Here is a 22,075-nt window from a genome sequence, read left to right on the forward strand (position 1 = left end):
GAGAGGGGAGCCACAGGGGGAGGGGGGCCAAAATGTGACCATGTGACCTAGGTGGATGATGCGACCCCCCTGCCCCCCTATATACACCACTGACACTGACCTCACCAACAGGTGGAAAGCCAATGGAATATCTTCAGATAGGAAAAAAATTTATGCTCCATACAGCTCCCATTAATAACGGCCCTTTCTCCACTTACTGTTTGCTGCGCGCTACTGCCCCCAAATAAGCCCTGTGTAGTCCAGTTAGTGCTCCCACACGAAGTCCGGGCTGGCGACAACGCGAGTCGGCCTGACTTGCGCCCAACGTCCCTTCAGCGAGAGCGCCATTTCTGACAGCTTGAAGAAACGGGCACCTTCTGACTGGCAGTGGGAACGCATAGCTCCTCATTGAAATCGCTTCAGCCACTGGGAGTGGCGCGTGGCAAATCGTAAGTGGGGAAAGGCCCAACCAAGTCACGGCATTCTGGACCAGTTGGTGTTTCAGAGTTGATTTTGAGGGGACAACAATGCACGATGCTTTCTAGTAGTCTAATCTTGACGTTACTGTGGAGCGAATCCAGGCAGTGATGCATAAAACGGGGATATATTCTTCACCTGTCCAAGAACTGCCTCTGCTTGAGAAATTGTCCTGCCATCTTTGGACCTGGATTGATTCCTGCCAACATCAAATGACTCAAAGGCTCTCTTTAGTCTGCAACGCATCACTTCTTCTTAGTGGTGTGGTAATAAAAGTAGAAGAGCCATTTAAAACCAGATACACATTGTGTAGTCAACACAGATATCCCTCATTTACAAAGAAAGGGAAATGCACAAACGCTGACGCAGTGTTCATTAAAACAGTAACAAAATATCCTAATGAAGATTTTTTTTTAAAAAATGGGCTTGGTTCATAAATCTTCAACGTCAGCCCAGTAAATTGGTTGCTGGGAAGGGAACAGCCTATTAGGGACCTATCACTCTGGTCCCAAAATTAAATCCATACTGGCTGCAGATCGAAAATCGGGTCAGCGTTTAAAGTTTTGATTTTGACCTTTAAAGTTACCTCGCGTGGGCCTTGGACCAGCATACCCATGGGAACCTTCTCTCCCTATATTGCCCCTGTTAGGCCCCCTCCTCCCTCGGAGGCCCGGGACCTTCTGGTGATCCCTGGCCCCAAGTGGTCCGGGTTGGTTTCTACAGAGGCCAGGGAGTTTACTGACCCTGGCCCTACCTGGCGGAACAGGCTCCCAGGTGAGATCAGGGATCATGGGACATACACAGAGTTTCCACAGGGCCTGTAAAATGGACCCTGTTCCTCAGGCATTTGGCCAGCCGATAACACCACACCCTGTGATAAATATCTGGCCTCCGTGGGTGCAAGAATGGGGCAGGGGAAACCATTTTAATCGCCATCTGAATTTTTATAATTTATATATGGTTTTAACTGAAATGAATGTGGAATGGATTTTAACTGTTTTTATATAATTGATGGACACCGCCCTGAGCCCTTCGGGGAAGGGCGGTATAGAAGTTTAATAAAATAAATAAATAAATTCAATTAGACAAGATTTCAATCCAGGCATCCTGTTCACAATCCTGTTCTTCCTTTTTTAAAAAGTCCAACTTTTTATTAAATTCCCCCAGGACTCTGATTACCCCATGCCTCTTCCATTACATAAAAAGAATAAAATGCGGCCATGTAAAAGTCACAGGCATTACCTAACTGGTATAAAGGTTTGAAGTTATTCACAAAAGCGAGTTTCAATTGTTTTTGGTTTACCTGTTCCAGTCTGGTTATGGCCACCTGCTTCTCCAAGTCCTGGTTCTTTCTCTCTTTAATGAGATCATAGTACACCTTCCCTGTACAGAAAATCACCCGCTTCACCTCTCCGGGACTGTCAGCTGCAGGCCCTTCTTCAGCAATCACACGTCTGAAGCTGGTACCTAGAGGCGTAATAAAAATGTTTTAAGGTGCCTGGACTCCAAGGTGTCCTGAGGACCAAGGATTAATGATGATGGTCGTTTTTAGTTACAGGGATCCCTCCTGCAACAGTGTCTTGCACCTTCCTTAATTCAGGGGTGTCCAACTCTGAGGCTTCAGGTGTTTGTGGACTACAATTCCCATCATGAGAATTGGCCAATTGGCCAATTAATTCTGTAGGACATCTCTTGATTCAAATAATTAAGGCAGGGGTGTCCAACTCTGGCACTTCAGATGTTCATGGACTACAATTCCCATCAGCCCCTGCTGGCATGGCCAATTGGCCAATTAATTCTATAGGACATCTTGATTCAAATAATTAAGGCAGGGTGTCCAACTCCTGGTAACTTCAGATGTTCATGGACTACATTTCCCATCAGCCCTGCTGGCATGGCTAATTGGCCAATTCACACTTGCAGGACATCTCTTGGGAATTGTAGTCCACAAATAATTAAGGCAGAGGTGTCCAATCCTGAGGCTTTCAGGTTATGTGGATCAATACTGCTCGCTGGCATGGCCAATTGGCCATGCCAGCAGGGGCTGATGGGAATTGTAGTCCACATACACCTGAAGTGCCAGAGTTGGACACCCCTGCCTTAATTATTTGAATCAAGAGATGTCCTACAGAATTAATTTGCTCTATCCCCAACACATGTTTTTATGGTGAGGGGGATACAATGCCTATCTGTGCAAGCAGAATAGTGCTACCAAAAAAATCTTTCTCATCTCCAATGCAGTCTTCTTAGCCACGCCCTCTCATCTGCCTGAGTTCTGGCTCATACCTGCGGGCGAGGAGTTGAGGCATGTAACAAAGAATTGTGCTGAGTACCGGATAATGCTGTTCTGGGGGCCACAGAGAGCCCCTGGAGTGCCCAAGCAAGACTGCCACAGCACGCTTCAGGTAGGGTTACTCTGGACTGTGTTCAAAGTTTCATCTGGTTCGAACTGTGTAAGAGTTTGAGGATTTTGTTTGTAGAAGGCGAGTTTCTCAGAACACAGTTCTTGGCTGCCTGTAACTCATCCCCAAAACAAGGCAGAGATGAATTGTGGTCTCAGCTGCTGCGCCGGATCTTTTATCCTCACAATAGAAATGCCAATGGCAATCTTCTCCCTGCTTGCCGCGGCATCTTATTTTTTTAATCAAAGCAGTACATTACAAACAAAGACAGCACACATCAAAGGTGCTAATATTAATTACAAAATTGTACCAACAAATGCATCTGAGTAATGAGAGAGTGACAGTTCAGAATGGAGATATTTTATCGTCTCATATTTTATCATCGAAAAGTCAGGGGACAGGGGAAAGCCACACAACAAGAATACAGATGAAGATTTTTTTTAATGTTTAGGGTCAGAAGAAACTATGTTTCTAAAGTGTATAAAACACCCATCCAGCCAATAAGTAATTAATTATATTTTCCATATTTACAATCATTTTTTTTCTGTTTAGTGGTTGATTGCATGGTTTTTACATATACTTCTATCTGTTAGAGAAAGAGATAGAAAATATCAACGAAGACTATTTGCTGAAAGGGTCAGTCAGTCACAAGCCTTTATTGGCATAAAATAAACATACAAAATCAGCATACAAAATTTGCCCATTATTGCTCACAATTATAGACACTGGTACTAAAATACTAAATAACCAAATATATACATGGTCCTTTCTTGTAACTATAGGACATTCCTTTCAGCTAAGTTAACTCAACTTAAACGCCATCGGATACTGACAGAAGCTAGAAAAAATTACTGGCTGGCTATAATGTGGTCATAATATTATAGACATTGGTTGGTATTCATCTAGACTTTACTGTTCATTATTGTTAGCAGAAATTTTGCTACATTCTCACACACTGTGGATCCATGTTGTTCAAAAAAAGCATAGGTATCTTAAGAGCATCATGTTAGATTGTTATACAGAAATGGGATAAGTGCAGATTGTGACATTCTTGATTTTTTGCAAACCTTAGCACAATGAAAGAGGGAAGGATCGAAAGTGTCTCCACCTGACTCATATTGCATGGACATAGCCTCCTCTGTTTATCAATTTGTTGATATCTGCCATAGAGCAGCATAGAAGGCATTAGATTGAATCTGGCCAGTGTTAAAGCTCTTCTTAATTTAGGGGTTGGTGATCCACTGTAAAATAATTGGCCATGTGTCCCTTGTTCAATTGGAATAAGAAAATAGGGGAACACGTTTTCCTCGTGAAAGCTGTTAATATATCCCGATACTCTTTGTTCTAATAGCTTAGTTTTCAAGCAGCTATATGCTTCTGATAGGGAAAGAGGGACTAACGACTCTAATGAAAAGCCAAGAGTGTGCTGAAAGGGTCGAAGGAAGAAATAAGGGACAAAGTAAAATTACTATGTGTTCTTTTTTTTAGTAATGATTAAATAAGACATATTATTTCGATATGTAACTAACTAATAGACTTAATTATAAAGGGGAAGTCAGAGAGAGGGAAGTGAAGGGGAGAAGGGGGATCAGAGGGTGGGGGTTTAATGATTACAGGAGTCGACAAATTTATGTATTAGATATTAAAGTTTTTATGTGTTATATGGAGTAGTGGACCAAACTGCTTTCATTTATTGAGTATTATTATCATGACTATTATTTGCAAATCTGTAAAAAGCGACATGTCTACTTTTGTCTTGTTTGAAATGCAATAAATATATATTTTTTAAAAAACTAATTCTACCACTGACTGGTATACTAGAACTTTCAGAAAGTGTTAAAGGTATCCGCAGCAGTTCTGCGCATGGGCAGTCCCAATGTGGGATTGCACGTGAAGACTACATCGATGAAAAACAGCCTTTTGTGATGGGACAAAATAATTCCTATAACAACTAACAGAATGGGACTTCACTGGAGCCAGCCTGTTCACCCCTGCCTGGGACAGATCCTCCCTGTTGGTTTGCCTGCCTGCCTGCCTGCCAAGCAGAAGTCCACCTGGTGAGCTGCCGCCTGCTGCCCATGGGAAGGAGTGAGAGTCCTTCCCCAGCCACCCCACTGGAAACACCTGCGGGGGGTGGGGTCTGGCAGCTACAATAGGAGTTTCACCAGCAGCCCAAGGCAGCCAGCCTGCCTCCCTGCCTGGGACAGATCCTCCCTGTTGGTTTGCCTGCCTGCCTGCCTGCCAAGCAGAAGTCCACCTGGTGAGCTGCCGCCTGCTGCCCATGGGAAGGAGTGAGAGTCCTTCCCCACCCACCCCATTGGAAACACCTGCAGGGGGTGGGGTCTGGCAGCTACAACAGGAGTTCCACCAGCAGCCCAAGGCAGCCAGCCTGTTCACCCCTGCCTGGGACAGATCCTCCCTGTTGGTTTGCCTGCCTGCCTGCCTGCCAAGCAGAAGTCCACCTGGTGAGCTGCCGCCTGCTGCCCATGGGAAGGAGTGAGAGTCCTTCCCCACCCACCCCATTGGAAACACCTGCAGGGGGTGGGGTCTGGCAGCTACAACAGGAGTTCCACCAGCAGCCCAAGGCAGCCAGCCTGTTCACCCCTGCCTGGGACAGATCCTCCCTGTTGGTTTGCCTGCCTGCCTGCCTGCCAAGCAGAAGTCCACCTGGTGAGCTTCTGCTGCCCATGGAAGGGAGTGAGAGTTCCTTCCCACCCACCCCATTGGAAACACCCGCAGGGTGGTGGGGTCCAGCTACAACAGGAGTTCCACCAGCAACCCAGCCAGCCTGTTCACCCCTGCCTGGGACAGATCCTCCCTGTTGGTTTGCCTGCCTGCCTGCCTGCCAAGCAGAAGTCCACCTGGTGAGCTGCCACCCAAGCTGCCCATGGGGAGGAGTGAGACCTTCCCCACCCACCCCAATTGGAAACACCTGCAGGGGGGGTGGGGTCTGGCAGCTAACAGGAGTTCCACCAGCAGCCCAAGGCAGCCAGCCTGTTCACCTCTGCCTGGGACAGATCCCTCCTGTTATTTGCCTGCTCCGCCTGCCTGCTGCTGTGAACCACCTTATGAGCTGCCACCTGCTGCCCATGGAAGGGGGTGAGAGTTCCCACCCACCCCATTGGTACCACCTGTGGTGGGGGTCTGGCAGCTACAACAGGAGTTCCACCAGCAGCCCAAGGCAGCCAGCCTGTTCACCCCTGCCTGGGACAGATCCTCCCTGTTGGTTTGCCTGCCTGCCAGCCAAACGGAAGTCCACTAATCAGGGACTGTCTGGGGAGGGTTGATGGAGCAGACTCTATGCTAGTTTACTGTATTTTAGTTTTTGTAGTTGTGGGAACTGTGATTTGGGGGTTAGCTGATATAATTGGTCATTGTTTATAGTATATCATTGTGATACATTATTATGCTGTTGATATTGATTTATTGTTGTTGCTATTTATTATGCTGTTGCTATTATTATGCTGTTGATTATGATTTATTGTCGTTGCTGTTGTTTGCTCACTACTGTTGTTTGCCGCCCTGAGCCCTTTGGGGGAGGGCGGGATATAAATTAAATGTGAAATGAAATGAAAATGAAAAATGGAAGTTGAACGGCAGCCCATTCTCGCTTTTCATTCTTGATATGAGAACCACAAAACTGGGACAGTGCTGGCACAAGAAAGCATCATGCTTCATGGAGCAAGCATGCCACGAGAACAAGACTTGATCCTCTCTGAGAAGAACCCAACAGCATCCATCCCTCTAAAATAAAATAACTGAACTGAACTTACCTGACACCATTTCATCAAAGCTGGATTTTGCTTCTGGAAGCCTCAACAAGGACTTGGGTGTGAAGACGATTAACTGCAAAAGGGAGAGGGGGTATTAGAGCTCATACGTGTTGCCATCATTCCTGACGTTCAGACAGATTATCTGGTATGCAGAAAGGGATGCCTTCTTCTATAAACAGTGCACAAATTGAATAAAGATGAAACAAAGGGAAAGCACCCCTACCCTAGAGGTCTCTTTTCTCACAAAACTCACTGAGATGAGGGCAATTTAGAAGAAGAAAAGCTGGTTTTTATACCGTGCAGCTTACAAACTCCTTCCCTTCCTCACCCCACCACAGATACCTTGTAAGACAGGTGCGGCTGAGAAAGTCCTGGGAGAATTGGGACTAGCCCAAGGTCACTCAGCAGCTTTATGCGGAGGAGCAGGGAATCAAACCCAGCTCTCCAGATCAGAGTCTACCACTCTTGTGGAGGAGTGGGGAATCAAACCCAGCTCTCCAGATCAGAGTCCACTGATCATAACCACTACAGCACACTGGCTGTCAAAATGGCTCAGAAAACCCCAGCTGACCCAGCTATTAACTTTGGTGACTAAAATTTGTATTACATGAATACGATACGGGCAAAAGTATAAACCACTGGCCAAAAGGATAAAACCCAAAAGTTTATTCAGCTACTGGAATATTCAAAATGTTTCAGAAAGCCATACTGGGATTCTTAGACCACCAGGGAGGGCTCTGCAGAGGTAGGCAATGGCAAAATATCTCAGTTTGTCGCTTGCCTTGAAAGCCCCTTGATGGAGTTGTTATAAACCAGTTGCGACTAGACGGCACTTAAGAATGCATGTATTGGGACTCATAACATTCAAACAACAGGAAGGTGCAAGACAAAACATCAAATGTCATAAAAGAAGTAAAAAAGTCCCACTTCCCCTGTGCATTTGGTGTTTTTCCTCATACAAGGCAATCCGAAAGATACACATGCATTTTTCAGAGGCAAAGTGCCTTTACCATCCCACTCAATGTAAGTTTCAAATCGAGCCAAACTTCATTTGAGAAAATGCCGCGGCATCACAATTACGACCAAATCACACCCGGTTTATCCACTTACAGGTTTTCTAAATGGCAGCAAAATCTGCCGGCGGAGAACGTGGAAGTAATTGGCTGGCGTCGAACAGTTTACCACAATCCAGTTGCAGTCATAGAGCTGGGAAACCTCAAAATCGCCATCAAATTGCTGAAGAGGGGTAGATGAGAGACGTTAGGAAATCAGCCGTTGTTTTCATCATCACATCTGTTACAGCCACCTACATTCTCCGCACGTTCCTATTTTGTAAACACTAGTTGGTGCAGAGTTGTCGTAATCCATCAGCATGGAAGTGGAGCCATGACAAATCTAGCCAGGCCAGGTGGAAGAAGAAGAAGGAGAAGAAGGAGAAGAAGGAGAAGAAGGAGAAGAAGAAGAAGAAGAAGAAGAAGAAGAAGAAGAAGAAGAAGAAGAAGAAGAAGAAGAAGAAGAAGAAGAAGAAGAAGAAGAAGAAGAAGAAGAAGAAGAAGAAGAAGAAGAAGAAATATCCCCCCTTTCTCTCCTGCAGGAGACTCAAAGGGGCTTACAATCTCCTTGCCCTTCCCCCCTCACAACAAACACCCTGTGTGGTAGGTGGGGCTGAGAGAGCTCCGAGAAGCTGTGACTAGCCCTAGGTCACCCATCTGGCGTGTGTGGGAGTGTACAGGCTAATCTGAATTCCCCAGATAAGCCTCCACAGCTCAGGTGGCAGAGCTGGGAATCAAACCCGGTTCCTCTAGATTAGATACACGAGCTCTTAACCTCCTACGCCACTCTACATGTCACTCTACATGTCCTCATCCTATAAGCTTGACTGGCAAAAGAGGTGGGGTATAATAGCCCATAGTTTTCCTCCACTCCAATGAAATTAAAATACATGTCACAAAGGGGGCATCACAGAGAAGAATGGAACGGCCCGTGGAGTTCACAGGGAGACAGGAAAGCCCCAAAAGAAGACACAGCTACTTACGGGGAAAGCATCAGAATCATCGTTATTCATCTGAAGGAACCTCTCCGGCCTGGCTGAAGAGTGCTCCGGGCCCTGATAATCACATCGTTTAGAAGAAAAAGAAGTTTAGGTGCCTGTGAAAAATCTCTGCTGCTTGTCATGCGTGCTGCGAGACCCGTTGGCCAGCCTCTTACAGCACGCAGCAAGAACCAGCCAAGGTTGTATGATATTATCCCACCCTCTCACAAAAGAGGGGGACGTGGTCCCAGGAGAGAATTCTGTTTGCTAAGGAACACAGATGCAGAATGAGTAGGCAGTTCAAAAGTGTCTTTACAGTCCTATCCTGAGTTACCCCTTACTAAGCTTGTTGACTTAGGAGGGTATGGTTAATGCGGAAGCAGCTGTATCTTGACCCTTGTTAAGCATGAATCATACATACTGCAGTAATGTTTATATTCATTGTTACGGCCCTGATCACCCCCCATATTATTATTGCCATAATATTTTCTTCAAAAATCATATTGGCAGAAGCCAGTTGTCATACACTTCTCTGTGTAGGTAGCAGCATGTCCACTTGCCAGCAAGCCAAAGGTCAAAGGTTTGATTCACACAAAATCTAATCAAAAGGATGAGTTACTCCTGCATAACCTGGAGGTCTCATTTTGTTTGAGGGCATGCTTGATTACCACACCTTGCTAAAATGCTGTAAGACAAAAGAATATGGAAAACCTCATTGGTATCTGATGCTAAATGGCTCTGCAACAAATGGTTGCTTCTTTGCATTTCCTCCACCTATTGTTATGACCCTCCTAAACCACTCACCCTGTCCTAATCAAATGTCTCACCTAAATCTGAACAACCTGGGCAGTGTCTCTTCAGAGTTACTCTGCATAAAGCCATTCTGTGCTTCCTGATTTAATCTAAGAGCAATTGACCCCCATTGTCCCGGGTACTTAGAACAATAGAAGAGCTGCTAATTAGCTCAGCCCAGCAAACCCAGCATGGGACGTTCCAGAGATTTTAGGAAAATGAAACTTTAAACACTTGTTCCCGCCCCTACCTGGGCAAAAGAGTATAAAAGTACTGTGCACCCCAACTCCAGTACTCATTGCTAACTTGAACCTCCCTTGGTCTTGTTGGTGTGAAACCACCGAATTAGGCCCTTCGCCTGGATTCTGACCAGATGCTGGTCATTTGAACCTTCTTGCCTTCTACAAGATCTTCTTCAGCTGAATTTAGGTAACGTATAGCCCCTGCTTCCCCAAATCCCATTCTATTTCCCCCCCTATCTTTCTTCCCTATCTATATACTAGGAACTGTGTGTATGTGCCTTGACTTCTCACTGTGTGATTGTTTGCAACCACAATTTATATAAAAATATTGAAACTGCAACTTGGTCTTTTGTGAATTCTCTGCAGATACGTTTCAAGCCATTTCTGGTATACATAGTCTTTAAAAGATCCCTACCCAGCCTGCCTCTAGCATTGCTAAGCCAAGTTATTTTCCTCATTGCTACTTAAAATAGTTGTATGCTGTTACACTCTTAGCAGCTGGTGGAGATTCCTTAAAAATAAGTTCACAACCTGTGAAAGCTGGGTAACATCATGCTGTGTGCTTATGGTACATGCAGCCTGATTGTTATGTACTCAGAAACAAGGCCCACTGATTTCAGCAGGACTTTCTGCAATACGAGCATCACAAGATTGCAACCTAAGCTACGAAAATCATTTTATTAGCCGTTCTCTTTTGCGGCTTGTTCTTCATACGGATGTATCTTTGTACAGGCATCAATCCAACTCCAATAACATCCTCCTTATTTTCAAAAAGACATGTCTACTTTTATGAACGTATTGATCAGGGCTCAGTAACGGTTTTCTTGTGTGCACAGAAAAATTATTATTGTGATCTGCAAAAGCCTTACCATGCCTTCCATTCCATGAGGTAGCAGCAGGACAATTCCATTGTGACGAACCCACTTGGCCTGACCCGAGCTGATAAATTGGTCTATTATGCACTGAGCTGTATTGTAGAAGTCGCCGAACTGAGCTTCCCAGCAGACGAGAGCGTTGGGACTTGCCATGGCAAAACCAAGTTCAAAGCCTCAATAATGAAAGGAAAGGACATAAGTAAGCTCCAGGATATTCAACTACAAGTAAGCGGGACACACAGAGAACAAATGTTGAAGACGAGTTACAATAATCATCAGATGCAGAAGTGAAGAGTATGTCTCTTACAAGGAAGCAGTTCTATTTTGAAACTCTCCTATGGGTCAGAAACTGAACTGATAAGACTTAAGAGTCCCTGGAATCATCACAACTAACTTCTAAACCACCGGTCCTCTAAAAACAGAAACGTAAGATCTAAGGAGGCCCTGCTCTGTGACGCTATTTTTTTAATGAGGGAGCACCAACAGTACATAGATTACTTTTGTAGTGCTTCAAAGGCTTGCAAAGTCTATTGACAAGACAGCAACGTGGCCAAGAAAGTGTGAATCTGTCACACAATGGGTGATTCCGCACACAAGTAAAATAGGTTCGACCCAGTTCCCTGAGAAGGGTACTAACCTAGGTCGAAGCCATTGTTGTTCCCCACTGCAACCAGCTTGATCCCAGCTCGGAGGGCGGAATCATCCTGTGCCTCTTCGCCGCTCCGTTCCGATTGGCTACTGTTCTACGGCCATGTTCCGTCTATCCCCACACACATTATAAAAAAAACTGCCACAGGAATGGAGGGACGAAGGTGGCGTTTTCTGATTGGCCAGCTGTACGCATGCCCGAAACACTCAACTGTGATTGGCTGAATGGGGGACTCCTGGCACCAGAGATTACGCACTTTACTGGAATCGAGCTGAGTTCGAGCATGGTTCCCTGAAAAAGTAGTAGTTCCCAATTGGAGTCGGAAATTTGACCGTTACACAGGGCAAAGCTGGTACAAAACCACGTCGATCCCAGTGGTTGTGCGGAGCACTTAGGTCGAACGCAGCTTGAACTTAGGTCAATAATGCAAGTGCGGAAATGACCAATGTTCCATTCTTTTAAAACGATCCTACCTCAAATTCAGTGTTTCCTCCTCTTTCCCTTCCCTTCTCTGGCTGATGGGCTTCTCTATTTAAGAGATATGGTGAGGCCATCACTACTGCCAATTAAAAAGAGACTACAAACAGAGCCGTGCTGGATTAGACCAAACGCCCATCTAGTCAAACAGCCTGTTTCCCAAAGTAAGTAGCATCTGCTCTTCCATAATACTTCTCTTGGACAGAAGAAAAACCTCAGGAAAGCTGACAAAAATAGAAGTTATCAGGACATTCCCACTAATGCAGTTGGGAGAAATTTTTCCCCATAGGCAAGAGTCGCTCAGAGGTGATTTGCTGTTGCCTACCTCCAAGTCACATCTCTGGTATTCCTTGGGAGTCACTCATTCAAATGCTAGCCAGGGTCAAGGCTGGGCATATGTGACTGGGCCAAGATCATCCAGCAAGCTTCCATGGCAGAGTGGGAATTCGAATCTGGGTTTCCCTGATCTAGTTCAACACTTTAACCACTGCACCATGCTACACTACACCACAGCCAGAGGTGGGATCCAGCAGGTTCTCACCAGTTCCCGAGAGTGGGTTACTAATTATTTGTGTGTGCTGAGAGGGGGTTACTAATTGGGTCCGTTTTCCGTCTCCACGCGCTCGCCTCCCCAAGAGCATACTGCCTTTGAACGTGAAGGTTCCATATAGCAATTGCGACTAATAATGTAACTCCCTGAACTGGGTTAAGCCCTTTCAGGTACTGCAATTCATGGATTCTCAGCCTTTCGTACCTTTTATCTCACTAGTCTCTATCAAAGAACCTGTGTGTTTCACCATTGCTGTGTTCAGATTTGTGAGTTGGGGCATTTTCTATAATGTGATGATGATTTAGAAATGACCTGGTGCAAAAAATTGGGGGGGGGGGGTCTTGGTGGGGTGGCTGCCCATGGGGGGGCATCCAACTCAGGTTTTGCCCAGGGCTCAGGTTTGCCAAAGTATGCCCCTGCTCCCTTTGCTGAAGGGGGGCTGGCGAGGGAACCTGTTACTAAAATTTTTGGATCCCACCACTGACCACAGCATAGTAAATATACTACTCCACTGCTTTCTAATTTCACTGTTTACATTTTTCCCCTATGTACAAATCTGCCAACACAAGATACACTTCACACATCTGAGCAAGGCTACCCTGGTCTATGAAAACCGATGCCACTACATGTCTTTTAAGATGTTACAAGACTCCTTTGCGCTTCTGTTCTAAAAGCGGCCCAACTGAGCTAACAAGCTGGTAGATAAATGGCAGTGCTGAGCTACACCCATCTAAGTTAAACAACAGTAATAATGCACTGCCTCAACCAACACTCTCCCCCAATCTCACATGCACCCTTAACAGCCAGTTTGACTCCCCTTCCAGCAGCATGTCTAGTTTAAAGGTTTAGAATAAGAACTTCAGTAAATATCTAACTCTGTGGCAGAAACTGGGGCGTTACAAAATTGATCAGAGCAGGGGGAAAGGAGAAATAAATGTATTTTTGTCCAGCAACTCTACTGAGGTAGTTTAACAGCAAATCGCTACAACAGCTGTAATCACTATGCTGTTTTGTTGTGTTTCATAATGCAAGACTTCAAGCAGAGCCACAGTGCTCCTTAAAACATAATTAAATATAATATTAACCAAGTCCTTTTTTTAATGACCTACCTTGACTCTGGGGTATTTCTCTTTATTTCTGTCACATAACTGTAACTAACGGTGTCTGCTAGGCAAAGCCTTGCATTTTCTCTATGCTTGCCCTCATGCTGCCCCCTTTCCCATAGCCCGCTTATATTTAAATGGGTCATTCGACTTGCAAGAGAATATTCTTCTCAGAGCAGAAAATATCATACAGAGGTATTGAACAACTTACAGGAAAAGGAGAGATTATGAGAAAGCAGAATGGGGTGTGATATTCCACAAAAGACCCTCAAGTTAGGTTAATGGGACAATTACAAAATCTAGAGGCATATAAGAACATAAGAACATAAGAACATAAGAAACAAGCCAGCTGGATCAGACCAAAGTCCATCTAGTCCAGCTCTCTGCTACTCGCAGTGGCCCACCAGGTGCCTTTGGGAGCTCACATGTAGGATGTGAACGCAATGGCCTTCTGCGGCTGTTGCTCCCGATCACCTGGTCTGTTAAGGCATTTGCAATCTCAGATCAAAGAGGATCAAGATTGGTAGCCATAAATCAACTTCTCCTCCATAAATCTGTCCAAGCCCCTTGACACTCCTCTCCCCATAAATCTGTCCAGTCTCCTTGAAGGAGGTTGCGGGACCTAGTGTCATCCATGCATGCACTCTAGGTCTCCTCCTTAATAAATTCTTGGCCCCCACCCATGAGGCTGGGCCGGGTACACGCTTGGATTTATTCCCTTGTCGGGTTAACTGGTCAGATCCTATTGATAGAGTGCCATGGTCCCACCCACTATGTCCTGAAGCTGCGGCTTGACATGCCATTTCCCTGTCTAGGCTCGGCTGATTTGCATGCCCGCCCACAGACCTCTATGGATCCACTGGTTCTGAATGCCCTGCGGGACCCTGAACTCCGCCGGGCACACCTGATGAGCAAGTGGAGGATTGGGAATTCCCTCACTTCCTGATGCCATCGGTGACTGCTGCTCCCTGGCGTTCCTCTGGCGCCTCACAATGCAGGCCCATGGTATACAGAGGAGCTGCCCAGATGAAACGGGTGCTCAGACGCCTAGAGCGAAAGTGTGGGAGGAAAGCTCGTGATGCAGCCAAGCTAACATCCTATAGAGGTTTAAGGAAAGCTCTAAGTGAGATGCATGAATGTAAGGAGGCTGGGTAGGGCTTTCTCCTCTCTACATCTGCTAGCCTCAGCCTCGCTCAATTGTTTCGATAATTGAATTTCCTTTGACCTCTTTATCAGAGGGTTCTACAAATCGCGGAATTAGCTATTGTGTGTCAGAGGTACGGCGAGCTTTTTTTGCAGACAAAGTCACACTGCCAGGACCTTCCTGCCACCTTAACTACAATTAGTGAACTGGAGGCTCTGCCGCCTTCTGGCCCTTTGTTTGGTCTGGTTTTCCTGCTCTCCAAGTTGCTGTTGACAGATCTTGGCTGCTGTTAGACCTACCACTGTCCTGATCCGTGTCCTCCTGGCTAATTAAAACTTCTGCCGGGAGGAGCAGGACCACCTGTTGGAAAATCATCAATGACTCTTTCTTGAGTAAGGAGTCTTTCCAGATGGGTTGAAGGAGGCAGTGGTCCGCCTACCTTGAAAGGCAAGACCATCAAGTAGACCCTGAGATTCACACTACCGCCTGCCTCAATCTTTCTGCTTGGGAAGGTAATTGAGAGAGGTGTTAAGCAGCCTCAGGGGTTTCTGATGAAACATCAGCTTTCACCCTTCCAGTCCTGGGCTCAAGGTATGGACGGAGACGGGTTCTCGCCGCTGTCACAGATACGCCCTGTATGCAACTTCTTGAGTGGATCGGCGCTGCTGGTGTTGTTAGGATCTCACCGTTGCTTGGATGTGGCTTCCACCACGACCTTGGGGCCCACCGCCTGGCCAGCCTCAGTCCGGGCACTGTCCCTTCAATGGATTGTCTCTGTTCGGGCGGAGTCAAAAGTGTGGTGTGGGGACAGCTCTTCAGAGTTCGGGCCTGTGGTGTGCCTCAGGGGGGTAATTTTGTTGTCCCTCACTGTTATTTAACATCTATATGCACTTGCTCAGTTGGAAATGTGGAGTTTTGGGCTGGTCTGCTATCAGTGCTGCTGGATGACACTCAGCCTATTCTGTCGATGGAGAAGGGAGCTGTCACCAGCTCTGCAGCTCTACAGCATTGTTTGAGGCGGTCGCTATTGGTTACAAATAGCAGGTTAAAACTTAATCCATCTAAGACGGGATCCTCTGGCTTGGCCGGGGAGATTGGGAATTCCCAGCCGGGTGTGGGAGGGGGGTCACATTGGAGCCACCTCCTGCTTCAGAGAGTCTGGGGTCCACCTGACTTTTCAATGGAGACCCAGGTGGCTCCATACAACCTGGGTTAGTGCTTCCATCTTCGACAGGTCTGGTCGGCCAATTCTCTCCTTCCAACGCTGACCTAGCCACTGTGGGATCCATGCAACGGTCACCCAGGCTAGGACTATTGCAACTCGCTTCTAATGCTGGCCTTCTCAAGGCCTGATTCGAAGCTGAAAATTCATCCAAAATGTAGCTGTAGTCTGTCATTGTAGTGCCTATCTGATCATCCAGCTCTGTGCTGCACCCAGCTGCATTGGCTCCCAGTGGAGTTCAATCATCTTCAAGGTGTTGCAAGTGACCTTTAAGGCTCCACATGCCTTGGGACTCCCACTGGACCAGATACTCCCATATGTCTCTAGAAGCTCACCTCAAGGCCAGTAGAGCTAATTTTACTGAGATCCCTGGGTTCTCAATGATGCGGGGTTGGTTTCCACTCGGCCAGGGCTCTCACGGCTCTGCCCTCTGCCTGGAACACTCCTACAATTAGCTGGGTCCCACCCAAGGGACCTTTGGAGAGTCTCTGTAGGGCTCCGTAAGACCGTAATTGTTCCAACTGGCCTCTGGAGAGACCAGCCTGAGGGTGCCCTGCTTTCATCCCTCTGGGGTTGTAGGGTCCCTAACATCATCTGGACCCATCACCTTCTTGGGAGGGTTGCATATGGGTTCGTGGGATACTGTTTTAGAATGAAAATTTTAAACTTTTATATATTTATGTTTATATATGCTTTTATATTGTTCACCGCCCTGAGCCCTTTGGGGATAGGGCGGTATACGAAATCAAATAATAAATAAAATAAATAAATAATAAATAAAGCTATCCAGGTTAGTGGCCATCACCACCTCCTGTGGCAGCATATTCCAAACACCAATCACACGTTGCGTGAAGAAGTGTTTCCTTTTATTAGTCCTAATTCTTCCCCCCAGCATTTTCAATGAATGTTCCCTGGTTCTAGTATTGTGAGAAAGAGAGAAAAATGTCTCTCTGTCAACATTTTCTACCCCATGCATAATTTTGTAGACTTCAATCATATCCCCCCTCAGCCGCCTCCTCTCCAAACTAAAGAGTCCCAAACGCTGCAGCCTCTCCTCATAGGGAAGGTGCTCCAGTCCCTCAATCATCCTTGTTGCCTTCTCTGCACTTTTTCTATCTCTTCAATATCCTTTTTGAGATGCGGCGACCAGAACTGGACACAGTACTCCAAGTGCGGTCGCACCACTGCTTTATATAAGGGCATGACAATCTTTGCAGTTTTATTATCAATTCCTTTTCTAATGATCCCCAGCATAGAGTTTGCCTTTTTCACAGCTGCCATGCATTGAGTTGATATTCCCATGGAACTATCAACTAAGACGCCTAAATCCCTTTCCTGGTCTGTGACTGATAGCACTGACCCCTGTAGCGTGTATGTGAAGTTTGGATTTTTTGCCCCTATGTGCATCACTTTACATTTTGCTACATTGAACTGCATTTGCCATTTCTGAGCCCACTCATCTAATTTATCAAGGTCCGCTTGGAGCTCTTCGCAATCCTTTGTGGTTCTCACCACCCTATATAATTTGGTATCATCTGCAAACTTGGCCACCACGCTACCCACCCCTACTTCCAGGTCATTTATGAATAGGTTAAAGAGCACTGGTCCCAAAACGGATCCTTGGGGGACACCACTCCCGACATCTCTCCATTGTGAGAACTTCCCATTTACACCCACTCTTTGTTTCCTGTTTCTCAACCAGTTTCCTGTTTCTCAACCAGTTTTTAATCCATAGGAGGACTTCCCCTCTTATTCCTTCATTGCTGAGTTTTCTCAACAGTCTCTGGTGAGGAACTTTGTCAAAAGCCTTTTGGAAATCCAAGTAGACAATGTCCACCGGTTCACCCCTGTCCACATGCCTGTTTATAGAAACGGAGGATTTTCCTGTTTCTCCTGTTGAGGTGTAACTTACAATTTAAGTCGTGAAAAAGAAGCTTTACTGACTGGGTAGCCAGCAAATCATATTCGTTTCTGCTATTTTCAAGTAACAGCATCAATTGCGAGAGGGAACCACATTTGTTCTTGATACTTTGATTTCAGCCCCAAGTAGGCACCACTTTCTTTATTCCCTTCCTTAGCATGAGGTGTGCTAGTTGCTGTACATGCAAATATATATTTCAAAGGGGATTGCTGCTGCAGTCACGAAGGAACCAATGGCTTTAAACATCAGCGAGGGCTGGTTGCACGTTTCCTGAATAATCTTTTTTTAACTTTCTGATCTCTTCCACATAGGCCAGCAAAGTGGTTCAGGAGGAAAAGGTAAACAGGCAGCCATGCAGATACAGAGAACATTACTGGATCATGTAGAGGTCCAAACTGAACCTTGCCTTGACAGAATGGATCACAATCATTTTTTAAAAGACCGAAAAGAATCCAAGACCAATGAAGACCAAAAACGATCAGGCTGGCCTCGACGAGGGCCAGGGCCTTTTCAGCCCTGGCCCCTACCTGGTGGAACAGGCTCCCTAGGGAGATCAGGGCCCTGCGGGACTTACAGAGTTTCCACAGGGCCTGCAAGACGGACCTGTTCCGCCAGGCGTTTGGCCAGTCTGGTTAAAAATACATCTACTGTGTCATCTGGCCTCTCGTGGGCACAGGGGGGGGGAGGGGGGTAGCCAGACGCCATCCACATTTTTAAATGGGTTCTGTTTTTATGTAATTGGTATTTGAATTATGTTTTAATGTATGTTTTAACCTTGTTGTGAACCGCCCTGAGCCCTCAGGGGGAGGGCGGTATATACAATTAATAATAAATTTAAAAATAAATAAAAAGGGTGGGGGGACAGCAAGACCATAAGCCTGGGAAGGATCCAGTGAACACGTATTCCAATCCCCAGACCTACTGGTTGATCTTCTTCCTACACATCAACTCCCACAGATCTATAGTCATCCACAGAAGCACGCCAGCATAAGCCAAAGGCGCCTTTACTGTTTAAGCAGTGAAATGCAGCCGAGTCAAAGCAAAGCAACACCGCTCTCTCCCTCCAGCTTTCTAACCTACGGTACCCAAAGGAAGCTTCCTTTCCTGAAAGCACAGCTTATAAATATTCTAACCAAAGAACAGGGCCCTTCTGAATTTAACTTAGGACAAACAGGTCAGAAACTATGCAAAAGAATAAATGGACACCCGCAACAGCAACATTCAAAACCCGTGCCAGGGCTTTCCTCTCTCCCAGGACACTCTTGCAGGTTTGAAAGGAAGAACTCTTTGGCAAAGGAACAAAAGGAAACCACAGGAAGAAACAGCTGAAAGGAGCTGGCGAAAATTCGCCAAGGGTTCAACGAGTGTGAATATTCTCTATCTCTATGGCTGTAAAATTGCTTAAAATCCCGTAACCAAACCATCTGTGTGCTCACCAATTACTGCTGGTATGAATAATCACGGGGCATATTTTCATACTTTCGATTTTGGCACAGAATTGTTTCAAAGTAGGTCTTTTACTGTTTGCCGTTTTTATCTTTTTGATCTCCGTGTATTAAAAAAATCTTGCGGACTTGAGAATCAACTTCATAAACCTTACAAGCTCACACTAAGTACGTATTTATTGTTGTTGTTTGTTTGTTTGTTTGTTTGTTTGGTTAATATACTGCCCTAACCCCGAAGGGCTCAGGGCGGTGTACAGTATAAAATATCACATATAAAAATATACATACAATTTAAAACTATTATGTCCTAAAGCAGATTATGTCCCAAAACAGTGTCCCACGAAACCCTTACGTAACCCTCCCACAGTAAAAGAATAATGGGTCCCGATGCTGTTAGGGACCCATATAGAGTAGGGGGGGGCTGGAGCACCCTCAGCGGCTGGCCTCTCCAAAGGCCCAGTGGAACAACTCGGTCTTACAGGCCCTGAGGAATTCTCCAAGGTCCCGCAGGGCCTGGACAGCTGGTGGGAGAGTGTTCCACCAGGCCAGCACCAGAGCCGTAAAGGCTCTGGCCCGAGTGGAGGCCAGCCGCGTCATTGAGGGGTCAGGGACCTCCAGTAAGTTGGCCTCTGCTGAACACAGAGGTCGAGCCGGGACATATGGGGTAACGCGGTCCCGAAGGTACGAGGGTCCCAGGCCGCATAAGGCCTTAAAGGTCAATACCCACACCTTGAAGATGATTCGGAATTCAACTGGTATCCAAGTTTAGCCTTTATAGTGCCACAGAACTGGAGAGGGAGCGTAGCAGGTTCAGTCCTGGGCATCTCCAGTCAAGAGGATCAAGGAAGAGGTGATGTGAAAACTCCTCTGCATAGGATTTTGGAGAGCCAAGGCCAGTCAGTAGACAATACAGGTCTTGCCTGACCAATGGTTCAACTCAGTATAAAGCAGTTTCACATGGTAAAACAAAAGGAAACGCACAATATGATGTGAACAGGAACCAAGAATCCACCACATTGCCACAAATGCAAACAATATGATGGGTTGATGGGGGCGGGGGGGGGGGCGGTCAGAGAGGTTTGATGAAGCACAGATGTATTTCTCAAGAAGTGATCACAGAAGTATTTTCTTTCCACCCCCGCTGTAATTAAAAGGGCTCAGGCCTAGAGTCAGTCACGCCATTAGAAGGCAGCAGATGCTCAGATATCTGGAAAGGAGCCGCTGACCAGGGGAATTCAAAGAAAGAAAGAAAGAAAGAAAGAAAGAAAGAAAGAAAGAAAGAAAGAAAGAAAGAGAAAGAAAGAAAGAAAGAAAGAAAGAAAGAAAGAAAGAAAGAAAGAAAGAAAGAAAGAAAGAAAGAAAGAAAGAAAGAAAGAAAGAAAGAAAGAAAGAAAGAAAGAACCAACGAACCAACGAACCAACGAAGAACGAACAAAAGAACAAACGAACGAAAGAATGAATGAACGAACGAACGAACGAACGAATGAACGAACAAACGAACACAGGGAGAATATATGGAAACCAACAGTAAGAAGGTTTTGAGATAAGCGTGAAGGATGGAGCAATGATGAGCCCAAACACTCGGCAACCAGATGGGCTTGTGAAGCAGGGCCACAGAAGCAGGGGGAAATTTGGAGAGGATGGGAAGGAGGTACAAAGCCCAGGCCAGCCAAACATCTATTTATTGGAGTGTTTCAAAGCTTCCATCAGCAGCTGGTAAGGGTGGCTCCTAAGGGAGCGCTTCCTGGTGAGAGTGCTTGCAGCCACATAGGAGAACTCACAGCACAATTCCAAACAAAGGCCTCTTGCAGCTACAGCTAAACCTTCAGTGATTCCAGCGGATCATTTTTAATTTCTTACTTTCATAGGGCATCACTACTTAGTTCAACATGGCTACTGCGCACTGCTAGTGAATTAAATTATGGGTTTTAAATTGGGCTTTAAATTCCTGTCACATTAACTTTTATGGTTTTACTGGTTTTACTATAAATTGACTTGTTCAGCATCAATTTGAGGGCCTTTGGGCAGAGACCGTAGCTAAGGAATACAATGACAAAATCATCTGTGAAACAGACCTTTTACAGTTTTTTTGCTGATCAAGCCAGAACGACCGGACTCTGAAATGGGGAGCTGAATGCAACATTTGACATCACAAAAGCTGAAGTATATGGAACAACCCAACTTGAATGCATGAATGTGAAAGTAGTTGCATGGACATGGTTAGTAAGATGATGTTGTTATGTGCCACGGTGCCCAGAATATGTCAGACACTGAGGCTGATTCTGCATGGGCCAAAAACAGCTGTGTGAAAATGGTGTGAAAACAGTATAAACCCTTTTACACCATTTTCACACCGTTTTCACACTGCTATTTTTGGCCCATGCGGAATCAGCCTGAGTTAGAAAACACTGAGGCTACACTGGTATTCCCAGCAGTAAGCGTCAAATATGGGGGCACTTTAGACATCCATATTCATGTGTATTGGGGCCTTCCAAAATGTACTATAAGTTTGACGCTCTCAGCATTTTTCTAAGGCCGCTTCCGCACGGCCACACTGGGGGTTGGGTCGGTGTACATGACGCCGACCCAACCCCCCCAGGACTGTTCGCACGAACGGTCCCAGTAACGACAGGGAAGACGGCGCCGCACTGCACTGTCGCCCGATCGACTTACCTTCCATGCGACCTTCCGGCACGTCGCCGAGGCCATAGGAAAGCAGCTGCGCCCCCCATGCGAACAGCTCCCTAGGGACGGCGTTTTTTCTGTCCCTAGGGCGCTGTAAACGGCCCGTGCGGAAAGGGCCTTTGCTTCGTGTTCAGGCATGCTAAAGCCTGATTTGGATCAGGACTACAGTATGCAGGGATGGAGGTTAAGCTTCCTCCCAGCACTATTTTCCTGACCAGGGATGGCCCCGAGAAGATGCTGATAGGGCAAACAGTGGCTCCCCAGGTGTGGAAGGAAGCTTAAAAGCTCCTTTCCATGGTCCTGATCT

At 46.1% G+C, this 22,075-nt stretch overlaps 1 protein-coding gene across 1 annotated transcript in view; it reads right to left on the reverse strand.

The window, feature by feature from the left end:
• Nucleotides 1-243: 243 nt before the first annotated feature.
• Nucleotides 244-22,075, reverse strand: part of LOC125438413 (2-oxoglutarate dehydrogenase-like, mitochondrial) — a 44,653-nt gene continuing 22,821 nt past the window's right edge. The window contains exons 5-10 of the mRNA XM_048506859.1: nt 10,567-10,745; nt 8,667-8,738; nt 7,742-7,867; nt 6,632-6,704; nt 1,760-1,923; nt 244-360 (exon numbers count right to left, since the gene is read on the reverse strand). Coding sequence (XP_048362816.1) covers nt 244-360; nt 1,760-1,923; nt 6,632-6,704; nt 7,742-7,867; nt 8,667-8,738; nt 10,567-10,745 — 731 coding nt within the window. The remainder of the gene's footprint in view (nt 361-1,759; nt 1,924-6,631; nt 6,705-7,741; nt 7,868-8,666; nt 8,739-10,566; nt 10,746-22,075) is intronic.

Source organism: Sphaerodactylus townsendi, linkage group LG08, assembly GCF_021028975.2.
Source record: "Sphaerodactylus townsendi isolate TG3544 linkage group LG08, MPM_Stown_v2.3, whole genome shotgun sequence".
NCBI classification, from domain to species: Eukaryota; Metazoa; Chordata; class Lepidosauria; order Squamata; family Sphaerodactylidae; genus Sphaerodactylus; species Sphaerodactylus townsendi.